The following is a 12,360-nucleotide window of genomic DNA, read 5'->3' on the forward strand; positions in this document are numbered from 1 at the left end:
TAGCGATAACGTAATCGAGGATTAGGAGGACTCTGTTTTAATTTTTACATATTGATTTGGATCAAAGTTGATGAAGGGGTTATCTGATAGATTTGGTCTCTCGGCAAAGTTGTAGGTTATGATTAGGACTATTCGAAAATTGTATACAGGAAAAATTTCCCGTTTTTTTTCTATCACAGTAACTTGATTCTAATTTTTTCACCACCTGCCATTTTTTTATTTTTTGATAAATATTTTTTTTTGAAAGTATTAGAATCTCCCGAAAAAGCATAAATAAATAGTTATTGAGTTCAGACATTTTAAGGTAACAAATTATCAGAAAAAATGTCTTTTTTTATTTATAAAAAAAAGTGTCTATCCTCGTCTATCCCCGAAAAAAAAATATTTGAAAAGCTGAGAAAATTGCTTACATTTTTCTTTTTCGGGCAATGCAAAGAAATAAAATACGAAAAAATTGTTTTTTATAGTGCTGCCCATTCGACCCTCAATTATCCATCAATTATATCTTGGAAACTATTGATTCGATTTTTAATGATAAAAATTGAAATTCATATCAAATTTTATCAACCTTTTGAAAAAAACACATTTTCAGATTTTTTAAATCACGACTTACAATTCAAAAGTGCCAATAATTTGATTTAAACCTTTTTCAATGCAAATCGCGATTTAAAAAAAACTAATAGTGAAGGGTATCAAACAAAAAAGAAAAAAAATTGAGCAATAAATATTTTAAAAAAATCATAAATAAAATACTTACTAATTTGAAAATTTCTCAAAAATCAATATTTATTTCTAACATTGTTTGAAAAAAAAGCCGATAAAAATACTATTTTTCTATAACTTATGAAATTTAAAATATAGGTATCAATCAATACGAATTTATTTATGGATTTTGACCATATCAAAGTCTTTAATTTAAAATATTTATAACTCCACAAGGTCAAATTGTCAATTGCTCAAATTTACTATTATACTCATTAATTATTATGGGTACATTATAATGGATTTTCGCAAACTTGTAATGAATTTTCATAAGTGAAGAATGCTAATCTCTCAGATAAACAACAATAAATCAGTGTCTATTAAATAAAAATTCAATCGAAATGTTTGTGGTTTTCAAGCAACTGTCAAAAGCGTTTAAATGAGCAGCGGTTAGTTTAAAAAATGACTATGGTGGGTTTTTGAACTTTTAACTAACCTATAAATGATGGAATAATGAATATTGAAAAACGATACAGCATTACATATATTTTTTAATTTTTACGATTTATAACATAAGGGTATAGAACGACGAGAAATTTTATATAGATTTTCACTACATGAAAGATCCCAATGTAAAATTTTTAAATTCCACAAAAAAACGCAATGCTTAAGGAAAAAAACTCACATTGTCATAAACTCCAGACTCGATTATCCGAGACTTTTGATTATCCAAACTTCAGATAATCAAATCATGGACGTGGGATTATCTTAACCATCATATTCGAGTTCTGCGACCCACGTTTAGTCAAATTTGAGGGTTTGATTCCTTGTTACAAAACGAAATACATTTTTTTCAATATTTCAACGTCGCCATTTTGGCTCCCATTTTTGTGGGTCTTGAAGTTGAAGTTGAAGTTGAACGACCCAACGCAAAATATCGTGATTCAATTATCCGAAGTTTTTTTTCCAAGGTCATTCTAGGAAAAAATAAATAAATAAATTAAAATGTTTCAAGTACTCTTAAAGAAGGTTTGAAGGAAATTTAAGCCTGCCGCGGTCCAAACTGCTATGCTGTAGCTATCTTGAAGACTTCTTGTAGAATTCCTGTAACTTTTTGTTGCTTGATAGCTTTAAAATGAAAAATATAGTTTTTTTTTACAAATTACAATAGCATTGTATTTTTAAGTAGTAAAAATAAATTTAAAAAATGATGGCATCTGGCGTACTTATTTATTAAACCGATTTTGTAAAGGCACATATTTTATAAGTTGAAGGTCTGGGGATCGAATCTCATTACAGAAACCTTTTATTTTTATTTTCTGACTCATTTTTTGAGTTACCCCCGAGTAAAAAGCTCTAGGTCGTCTCGTGCACTTTACTCTAAGTCCGTTCACTGTACCCCATTACTCTCAGCCCATGTTCTTTTGCCTCACAGATGGGTGTCACTATCCAAAAAAAATTACTTATGCATAAGTGGTTTGAACCCGATATCAATTTGATTAATTTTTACTCTAAACTCAAACATCAAAATACTCAACACTGCCCATTCCTACATTAACAGCCCCCAACGGTGCACCCGTCCGACATCATCTCCGAGGGTGGCTCGATGACGATCCTCTGCCTGGCCCTCGGAAACCCCGCGCCCACGATCTCCCTGTACGTGGGCGGCCACCTCGTGCGGCAGGACACCTCGCGGCACATGATCACGGTGATCCACAACGTCACCACCGACATGGAGCACATCTCGTGCTACGCCGACAACGGGTACGGCATCCCGATGCAGGCCAGCAAGAAGGTCAACATTAGCTGTGAGTTGAGAGGTTGAGCAGGTGTGTGCGGGTTGATCCTAATGATCTTGTTGTTTTTGTTTCTGCTAGTTGCTCCAAGAATTCAAGCGTCCGGTATAACGGTAGCGTCCGTTGGTGAGTCGGTTGATCTCAAGTGTACGGTGCGGGCGAGGCCCATCCCCAAGACCATGTTCTGGCGCGATCACGACGGTCGAATTCCGGTCATTCAGGGCGGTAACTTTGACATGTCGATGAGGAATGATGTTGACGTGAGTGTCTTGCTGGTCATGAGCCGACGATCGTTCTAACTTATTGACTACTTTTCTTCCAGGACACCTCTCTGTACACGATGACCTTGACGATCAACAAGCTTACCGCCCAGGAAGTTGGGGACTACTTCTGCCACGCCGAGAACGCCCTGGGATCTTCGACCCGTGCCGTCTCGGTGCGCATCCGGAACACGGCGGCCTCCAGCAACATATCCGAGTGTTGCGTGGCCCAGAACGTGTCGTCCGCCTGCATGAGTGCCTGTTCGTTCTACATCGACATCGAGTCGGTCATCGATCGGCCCGAGTGCCTGGTGGACTTTGACAAGCTGATGAAGTGTGCCGCCGACGGGTCCGATCATCGGGGATGTTGCGCCTCGAAGGATGTTCCGCGGCGGTGTTTGAACTGGTGTCGTGGAGAGCCGATTTCGCCGGCCGGGGTTTGTGCGCTGCAGCACACGCGGACGATCGTCGGTTGCTTCCAGGAGAACCGCGAGCGACTGCCGGGACCACCGCAGAATCTGCACGTGCAGGTGTTGAGCGATGAGGAAGTTATGATCAAGTGAGTATGACATACTGTGAGATTTCCAGAAAACTAAACCCTTAACCTTAAATCTCCCCACCCTCTCCCTCAAGATGGGACCCCCCGACCAAGAACCCGCACACCGTCGAAGGCTACCGGGTGTTCTGGCACGACCTGGAACCGATCACCGACAACCTGTCCAACGTGATCAGCGGCCTCGGCACGAGCCGACTCGACGCCAAGGAAACCAGCATCAAGCTCGAGGCGCTCAAACCGAACGTCATGTACGAGCTGGTCATCAAGGCCGGAAACCACTTTGGGGCGTCGGTCCTGTCGGAACCGCTGCGCTTTACCCTCGGGGACAATCACATCACATCGGCTTCGCAGGCGTCGAATGCAGGCGTGATTAGTGGAATTATCGCTGGGATACTGGCTATTGCGCTCGCAATCGCCGCCCTGGTCATCATGAAGAAGCGACGCGTTGGGCAGAAACAGGCCAACGGAGGGGTGGCGTTCGAGAACCCGAGCTACCTGCGGGAGATGAACGTCGAGCATGTGCAGGTGAGTTGTTTTGAAGAACGCAATTATTGGTCTGAATTGGCACGATAATTTTATTTTTTAATTTGATTTTTATTTCACAGTTAATTGCTCAGTGACACTCATAACTATAGTTAATGCATCAGTTTTAGATGTCTAACGTTTAGTTGTTTTAGTTCACAGTAATCGCAATCGCAATCATTATTTGAATTTTTCGATTAAATTTGAGATTAAAACAAGTCATTTATGTACACCAAAACGAAACGAAACTTTGTGTTATCGTGACACAAACAAAACACCAAAGTAAGTCAAAATTTGCATGACATGAAAATCATCTGGAATGCTGTGATAAAAAGCATGGTGGAAATGGTATTGGCATGTAAAAAAAACGGAAAATATATAGCCACAAAACGGCTGCAAGTTTCTGTACAGTTTGTATACAATCAAAACGACTAACCACCTGTTGATGACAATTTTAGCAATGCTAAAATATTCTTGGAGAAAACGGGAGTTCATTAATTTTCCAATCATGAAAACCTTGAATATGACTTCATTGACTTTTTCATGACCTCTCCAGTTGACCAAAAATATGTTGTTAGACACTTTTAGCCTCCTTATACAGCAATTCCATTTGAAAAGAGCCTAAGCCGAAAAAAAAGTTCTCCTATCGGGCTCAAAATTTTTCTGGGGGTTCCTTGGCCAAAATAACTAAACCCTTATTTTTTTGTTTGGCCATTAGGGAGACCTAGATTTTTCGCAAAAACCCTTTTTTTTAATCATATCTCCGCGTCATTTCATCCGATTTGAGACGCAAAAAAAGGTGATTAATTTGGCTATTTGAAATAAAATGTAACAAGTTTCAAAAATCTAGCATAACATTTGAAAAAGTCGTATGAATACTTACAATGGCGTTTTGACCGTGTCTGAACCAAAGAGCCAAAATATTTTTGTCGGATTCCTCGGAAAATTTCACATAACATATACAAAATTGGCAATGTCGAACCGTACGTTTCCGAGATATGAAAAAAATGAGTTTTTTGACGCGCCACGCGCAAAAACAGGAAAATGACGAAATTGGCAAAAAATCAACTTTTTCCACTAAAACTGCGATAAGTTCAAAATTTTAGCGATGCCTTATATATGTTTGGGTACCAAAAGCTGCGTCTTTCAATTACGAAAATTTCAGGTCTAATTATTTTGGCCAAGAAACCCCAGAAAAAAATTTGAGCCCGATCGGAGAACTTTTTTTCGGTTTCGGCTTTTTGCCTTCCTCACCTCACTGAGGCAAGGCTTTAAAATCACTCGAAAAATGAACTTCTTAAATACGACTCCTATATGTACCTATACGTGAAGGTACCTATCAACTCAGAATCAAATTCTGAACAAATATCTGTGGGGATGTGTGTAGACATGATTTTTTTTCCACGCGATTATCTCCGAACTGGCTGAACCGATTTTGGCCGGATCCGCCTTATTCTGTTCGTTTTGGGGTCCCCTAAGACCCTATTAAATTTTATTTTGTTAAGCTAAGTATTTAAAAAGTGATGCCAAGAAAAAGATTTTTGTAGATACAAAAAAGGGTGATTTTTTGCCTAACCTCAAAAGGCTGGGTCTTTTTGTTTACGTACGAGAGTCGCGCCAGATGCGAAACGCCCGGTTACCACATTGCTTCAAATGAGAGTCTACATGTTTTCTGGAAAGGTCTGTATCAGGTATATATTTTTTTCATAAACTTATTTTCATTATTACTTTGTAAATGTGAGGAAGGCACCACCCACCTAATGGTGGATTAAGAAACGTTTTTTTTCAAATGGAATTGCTGTATATATTTTTGAAACTCCTTAATACTTATAATGCATAGAATAGAACAATTATTTCCCAATTTACATTCGAACCCCATTTTGACAAAGGTTATCTTTATTAATCGTCAGTTTTGGTGACTAAGAGTCAAAAAACGTTCATCTCTCGTAATTGAAAAATAACAAAATCAATTTAAATTATATCAAAAAACTGAAACTTTTAACTTAGGATTATTCTTGCATACACTGCCTTTCTACACAGAATTGTCCCGTGTCATTTTTGGTCGATTCAGACTTATTGTAATTTTTAAGGTTTAGTTCGACGTTTACTTATCGAAAACACATAAAATCTAGTACTTTGTTCGTAAATCTTTGAAAACAACTCCATGTCAGATTGACTCATTTTACTTTTACGCATAATTGTCCCGCCAAGTAATTTCTTTCACGAAATCATCAATTTTATAAAGCCTATTCTATAGCAAGAGGATCACAAATAAGAGTTATAAACTGCTAACTGGGATGATTAGGGACTAATTGGATGAATAGGGACCCACGGGACAATTATGCGTAGAAACACTAAAAACGGACGAAAAATTTCAATCGCGCTTTCTCAGTTGCACTTTTTTGAACATGGAACAATTATGCGTAGAACGGCAGTGCATGCCAAAAAAAACTTCCAAATATTTACAGAGAAACCTTCTTTTTACGCGGTGGCGTTACGCTTTTTATTTCGTTGATTTCTCTACAACTATACAATATTTTTGCAAGCTTCTAAAAGCGTTTTGTAGATCTGAACAAAACCTACAGATTGAAAAAATGTTGCGTCGTTCCAGAGAAATCGACAAAATGGAAAAACGTAACGCACCGCGTAAAAAGAGGTCTCTTTGTTCTAAGATATTCTGAATTTCTGATCAATTTTGTGTGTTCAACAAAGTTGTAGAAATTGCTTTGGACATCTCAGAAAAAAAAATAGTTGATCAACTGATTAATTCAGCTTTCCAAAGAAAATATTAAATTGCGCAATATAATTATTTGTAAAAATCTAATTTTAGAATACATTTAAATTCACAAAAGGGCATCTTTTGATCTTAGCCACAAGTTTGGAAAAAATCATTTGGCAGTGATTTTTTTTTCAAAAACTCATGATTTTTGAAAAACGTTGAAGATATTGAAGATTTCACTACTCAAATTTTGTGAAAGAAAATCAAACAGCGAAAATGACGATAAGGTCATTGCAAATTTTTAATTCAAGTCTGTGTTACGCTCCATACAAAAATTGTAAAATTCGCATGGAAATTTTGTAACATAGAGGGGAGGGGACGGAGGGGTCAAACATCCAAAATTATACGTTGTGTAATAAAAGAACACTCCTTTTTCGTAACCCTGGCAACACTGTCAAATTAACATAGTGTTAACATGTAAAAGTCAATGTTAATTTTTACCAACATGCGCCGCAGGAGAGAATCTTTTCGATTTCTAAAATCGACCTTTCTTTGTATTTTTTAATGTGGATGAAACATTATCCATGCATTCCTTATGTCAAAAGAAACCATTTTGCACTATTCGTTTTGCCATACAAGTCTTCACACATTTTTGGGAGCTGATCATAGAAAATGGGTACCTATGCAAAAGTAAAAAAATATGCAGATATCATATAAGCCAGCTATTCTCAACCTTCTTCTACGACGGTACCCCCTGCCATGTAAATCAAGTAGGCCCGGTACCCCCGTTGAGAAGCGCTGATATAAGCCATAACGCATGGTCCAAAATTTGGTTTAAAAGCTATGTTTTTTTTTAATTTTAGGTTTTTTGAAAATATTGAAAAACCTGAACAAAAACATTATTCAAAATCAGTGTATGAAACAAAATATCATTTGCTGCCTTCAAAATTTTAAAATAAGGCTGTTGTTTTGAACAAAGGACCAAAACTTCAATGGAAACAAGTGCAATTAGATGTGTGGTACCGCCCTAATATTATACCAGCTTGAGCGAGCAGGATTAAGTCAGTGTTACCTAGAATACAACAATCGTGTAGCTAACGTCAGCTGAGGGAGTTGTTGTGGTGTGCGCGAGTGGACAAGTCGTGCTGCCGGGAGTGACCCAGGACAGGACAGGATCCCGGATAGAACCCCCATAATAGATCACCACAAATTGGCGACGAGGATGGGATCGCATTGTTTGGGTAAGACCGTACTTGATTTGTTTGGCAATTGAAAAAGGTAGACGATTGCAATGCTTCACGCCTAAGCGACCACAATGCGAAATCATTTGTAATGTTGTCAAATTAGGAAAGTGAAGAAGCTATGAAAGAAAACAATTTTAAAGTTTTCTTCAGTTTGAGAGTTCATGAACAGAACTGAACATGAACTTTTCTAGGCTTCTGGGCTGGAAGTGGTGAGTGATTGTTTGTTTACATGAATGTGTGCACGCTGAAAGGGAAATCCCCAGTAAGTAGGTAAACATTTAAGACAAATCAAAATATATTTTTAAAGGGTTTGAGTGAATTTTCGCCGAATCCGGTGGTGCAGTGGTAATCGTGATTGCCTCTTAATTCAGTTGGCGTGGGTTCGATCCCAGGTGGCCCAGTGACATTTTCGAAACGAGATTTGTTAGATCAAGTTTTCCGTTGGCGAAGGAAGTAAACACAGAGTAAATGTCAGTCAATGTGTACGGGTCGATATCTGCAAAATGTAGAAGTCTTCTTCGGGAGAGTCGATGGTCGACCGTTTGACTCGCAATCCAGTGGTCGTCAGTTCTAGTCCCGGGGTGGATAGAAACTGGGTGTAAAAAGTTTTGTAGTTCTTCGTCACCTAAATCGAGTAGAATTCCTGCTATAGAAAACGCTATGCACTAGAGTAAAAAAAAAAAATTTTGAGTGGATTTTCGGGTAGAAAGCTTTACTCGATTCGGAGGTTGAAATTGTGTGAAATATATTCACGAACATGGCTTAGTCAGATGCCATCGTAGACTTGGTTCATCGACAACGAAAACAGTACACAAAATTAACACTAGGTCACCGACTGAAGAGAATGTGGACGTGGGGAGTGTTTTAGGTTTGTTAACATTTCTTTGAATTTTTGTTTGCATGTACAAATAGTTACAGACTATGTTGAACCAGAGTGGAGACAGACTGAAGCAAGGGCGTGCCGAAACATGTTTCCAGGGTTTGGCCAGATGAATTATTAGATGTTCTGTTCGGCAAAATATGGGAGAGAGCAGAAAGAACTTTGACGTTATAGTTCAAGCTAAAAATCAGTTAAATTGACAACGCAGATGACATACTCGAGGCTTCGAGCCAGTTGAAACAAGACGGGAAGACCACGAGTCTGACCCGAGGCTTCGAGCCAGTTGAAGAACGGGAAGACCAAGAGTCCGACCCGAGGCTTCGAGCCAGTTGGAAAAAAGACGGGAAGACCACGAGTCTGACCCGAGGCTTCGAGCCAGTTGAATAAAAAAGACGGGAAGACCACGAGTCTGACCCGAGGCTTCGAGCCAGTTGAAAAGAGACGGGAAGACCAAGAGTCCGACCCGAGGCTTCGAGCCAGTTGAAAAGAGACGGGAAGACCAAGAGTCCGACCCGAGGCTACGAGCCAGTTGAAAAAAGGCGGGAAGACCAAGAGTCTGACCCAAGGTCTTGAGCCAGTTGAATAAGAGGGAAGACCAGAACCAGTCAGAACCCTAGGCTAAGAGCCAGATGCAAAAGACGGTAATACGTAATCGGAACCCGAAGCATTGATACAAATGAAACACGGGGAGACCTGGAGTAAGAACTGATGTTTATGAGCTGGATAGAAAATATGAAATGGACAGATTCCAAAGGGTAAGGAAAGATAAAACCATAAAGATCGAGAGTCAGAAAGTAAGGAATAAATAAAGGGTGATGCCAATAGCCAGTAAAACAGAAAATGGCCAAGAGCAAAACGTAGGCTAAAAGCCAGAATGATATTGCGTAAGAAGTCAGGAAGGATTGAGAGTCAGGTAAACTAGAGACCAAAAGAGAAATTTAAAGTGCAAAGTTGGCAAAGATCCGGGAAGGATTTATTATAAGTGTTAAATAAAAAGTTCCATAATAGGAAAAGTAATCCCAAAAAAAAAAAACAATCGGTTAAATCAGTTGAACCGTACGCGGTGTGATGCGTATCAGCTAAAAAGCTGCGGGGGAAATTCGCCAGATTTTCTAACGCAATTTCCCAGACACACACCCAATGTGACATTTTAGGCTGAGTTTTTGACATGGTTTTGTGTTCGTAACTAAGAAAGATTCGATTCTAGTTCAAAAAATAACTTGTGTTCAGCTACTATCTTTAGCTGAGATTATTCACTAAAGAAGACGAAAAAATGGAACAGAGCTCGCGTGAGCTAAATGAATGGAGTCAATCAACTACAGGAAAAGGTTTGAAATTACTTTTAAAAAGCAATCACTGTCACGTCTCTACTGTCGTTTGCCAGGGGCGAGCTGTACTGTTTAATGTCACAACTGAGTGACACTCACTATGAGAGCCAGTCTTGGGCTCTCAGCAAACGGTGGCTCTCACTCAACCGTGATGTGTGTCGGGCGAGCAAGCAATCGGGCTCTTTTGTACGACGGTGCTCGCGAGGTAAGCGTACGCGCTGGGAGCTTCTCGTCTCGAGCCAGAAGCACAGATATGGAAGGAACCGTTGAGAGCGGGGGGCATCATATTATAGAACGAAAAATCAAAGCATGCTGCTTGAAGCCTCAATTCAAGTTGAAGGGACTGATAAATGTTTTGACAGCTGGAGCAATATTGATATCGAGAAAATCGACAGCCAGAGAGTCGACTGTAGATTTAAGGAAATGACGAATTACTATTTAAGTTACTATAGATCTTGAATTAATTAGATTGCACAAGTTGTTGAGAAGTTTGAAATAATTAAAGTAGATATTCTGTAATAAGCGTAACCGTTAATGAAACACAAAGATGGATAGAGTATAAACCGCTTGTAGCAAAAAAAAAAAAAAAAAGAAGACTCAGCCAAAATTTAAGTATCAGCCAAATGTCAGAATGATGTGAGTCGAGAAATCGACTGCCATAATAGAGACCGATAAAGAACAACTGCATATAGAATCGTGAAAGAGTAAAAAAACTGGAATTTCCAATAACTTTGCGTATACTAGGCCCAAAATTTAAAGGGCGTTGTTACAATAGGCTGAATGAAGTACATATTAGGTTTTATGCCGACTTGGTTTTTAGGTTAGTAATTTGACAGCTCACGAACACTGTCTACATTTTTGCCAAATATGTCTCTGTTAGAATGTGGTGCATGTGCGTTTTGGTTCACACGAGCTGTCAAATGACGGCACGGCGTAGCACCAAATTATTATTGAAAATTATCAATCAGAATAATGATCTTATCAACTGGTAGGAAAAAAGGAAGATACACTGTTAGCAAAGACCACATAATAATAGATCGAGTTAAAAAGTAATTGTACTTTGTGGGGTGCAAATGAAAAATGAACAGATAAAATGTGTAAAAAAAAAGGATGCAAAAGGAAAATTTAATTACAATTTCTTACTGGAGGGTTAAAAGACAAAGTTAAAGGCATAATTAGAATAGCAAAGATTTTATTTTGGTTTGGCCTAATGTTTGTGATTTTTTTGTTTAAAAATGAAGAAAATAAGTGTTTGAACATTATTAACAAGATTTTCAGTAACGAAACATTATACCAAATTTTGAAACACAAAACATTCACAAACTCAGAGGAGCAGTAAAGCGGATCAAGTTATTATGTGCCTAAAATTCATTTTGATTTAACAGTGGTAGAGAACCTACAGGTTTATTTTTTAATTGTAGTAATACAAATCTGGTTGACCTTTTGAGAGCAAACACAACTATGTTAATAAAAAAAAATGTTAGCAAATGTTTCTCGTAAAGAAAGGACTAAGTAATTTTATCCAGCAGCTGGGTTATGTCACCCTATTATTGAAGAAAAATAGTAATCTAAATATGAAAAGTTTTTCTAACTAACTAACTAACCAACTAACACATAGTAATTATAAAGCACACAAAGTACATAATTGATCAAAGCATTATAATCCAGATCGGTAGTTCATTGAAGAGAAGAGAAGATAAATCACCAAGAGACCTTAAAAAAAAGAAATAAATAGAGCGAAGAGTAGGACGAATGATAAAAATTGATAGAAAAGCTAGATTGGTCCAAAAAGTATACATTAAGAAGTGCCTGCTAGACATTGAATAGATTGGCATCAAGCTTAGCTGAAGAAGCTTGCTATGTACTTTAAACTTATCGAGAAACAGGTAGTGTCATTTTGTGATAATGAATATAGATTCACTATCTGTAGACAAAACGAGATGTGGTACCGCCCTAATATTATACCAGCTTGAGCGAGCAGGATTAAGTCAGTGTTACCTAGAATACAACAATCGTGTAGCTAACGTCAGCTGAGGGAGTTGTTGTGGTGTGCGCGAGTGGACAAGTCGTGCTGCCGGGAGTGACCCAGGACAGGACAGGATCCCGGATAGAACCCCCATAATAGATCACCACAAGATGAAATAAACAAACACTTATAGAGCAATTCCAGCTCAAGTCAGGAATTTTTCTGGTACTTTTGTACCCGACCCTCTCCGATTTCAATGAAACTTTGTAGTCATGTTATCCTAGGCCTATATAAGCCATTTTTGTGTATATGAAGCCAATAGTACTCGAAAATAACATTTGAGAAGGGCGTAAGGTATTTAAATATGTTTGTATTTTGCAATTTAAA

At 38.2% G+C, this 12,360-nt stretch overlaps 1 protein-coding gene across 3 annotated transcripts in view; it reads left to right on the forward strand.

Moving 5' to 3' along the window:
- The window catches only part of LOC120428762 (Ig-like and fibronectin type-III domain-containing protein 1), a 382,047-nt gene that overhangs the window by 103,397 nt on the left and 266,290 nt on the right, over positions 1 to 12,360 (forward strand). For all 3 annotated transcript variants that reach the window (XM_052707771.1, XM_039593844.2, XM_052707770.1), the window contains exons 9-12: positions 2,264 to 2,510; positions 2,580 to 2,758; positions 2,821 to 3,317; positions 3,392 to 3,839. In XM_052707771.1, the coding sequence (XP_052563731.1) occupies positions 2,264 to 2,510; positions 2,580 to 2,758; positions 2,821 to 3,317; positions 3,392 to 3,839 (1,371 nt within the window). The remainder of the gene's footprint in view (positions 1 to 2,263; positions 2,511 to 2,579; positions 2,759 to 2,820; positions 3,318 to 3,391; positions 3,840 to 12,360) is intronic.

The sequence above is a fragment of the Culex pipiens genome, chromosome 2 (genome assembly GCF_016801865.2).
Source record: "Culex pipiens pallens isolate TS chromosome 2, TS_CPP_V2, whole genome shotgun sequence".
Classification (NCBI taxonomy): Eukaryota; Metazoa; Arthropoda; class Insecta; order Diptera; family Culicidae; genus Culex; species Culex pipiens.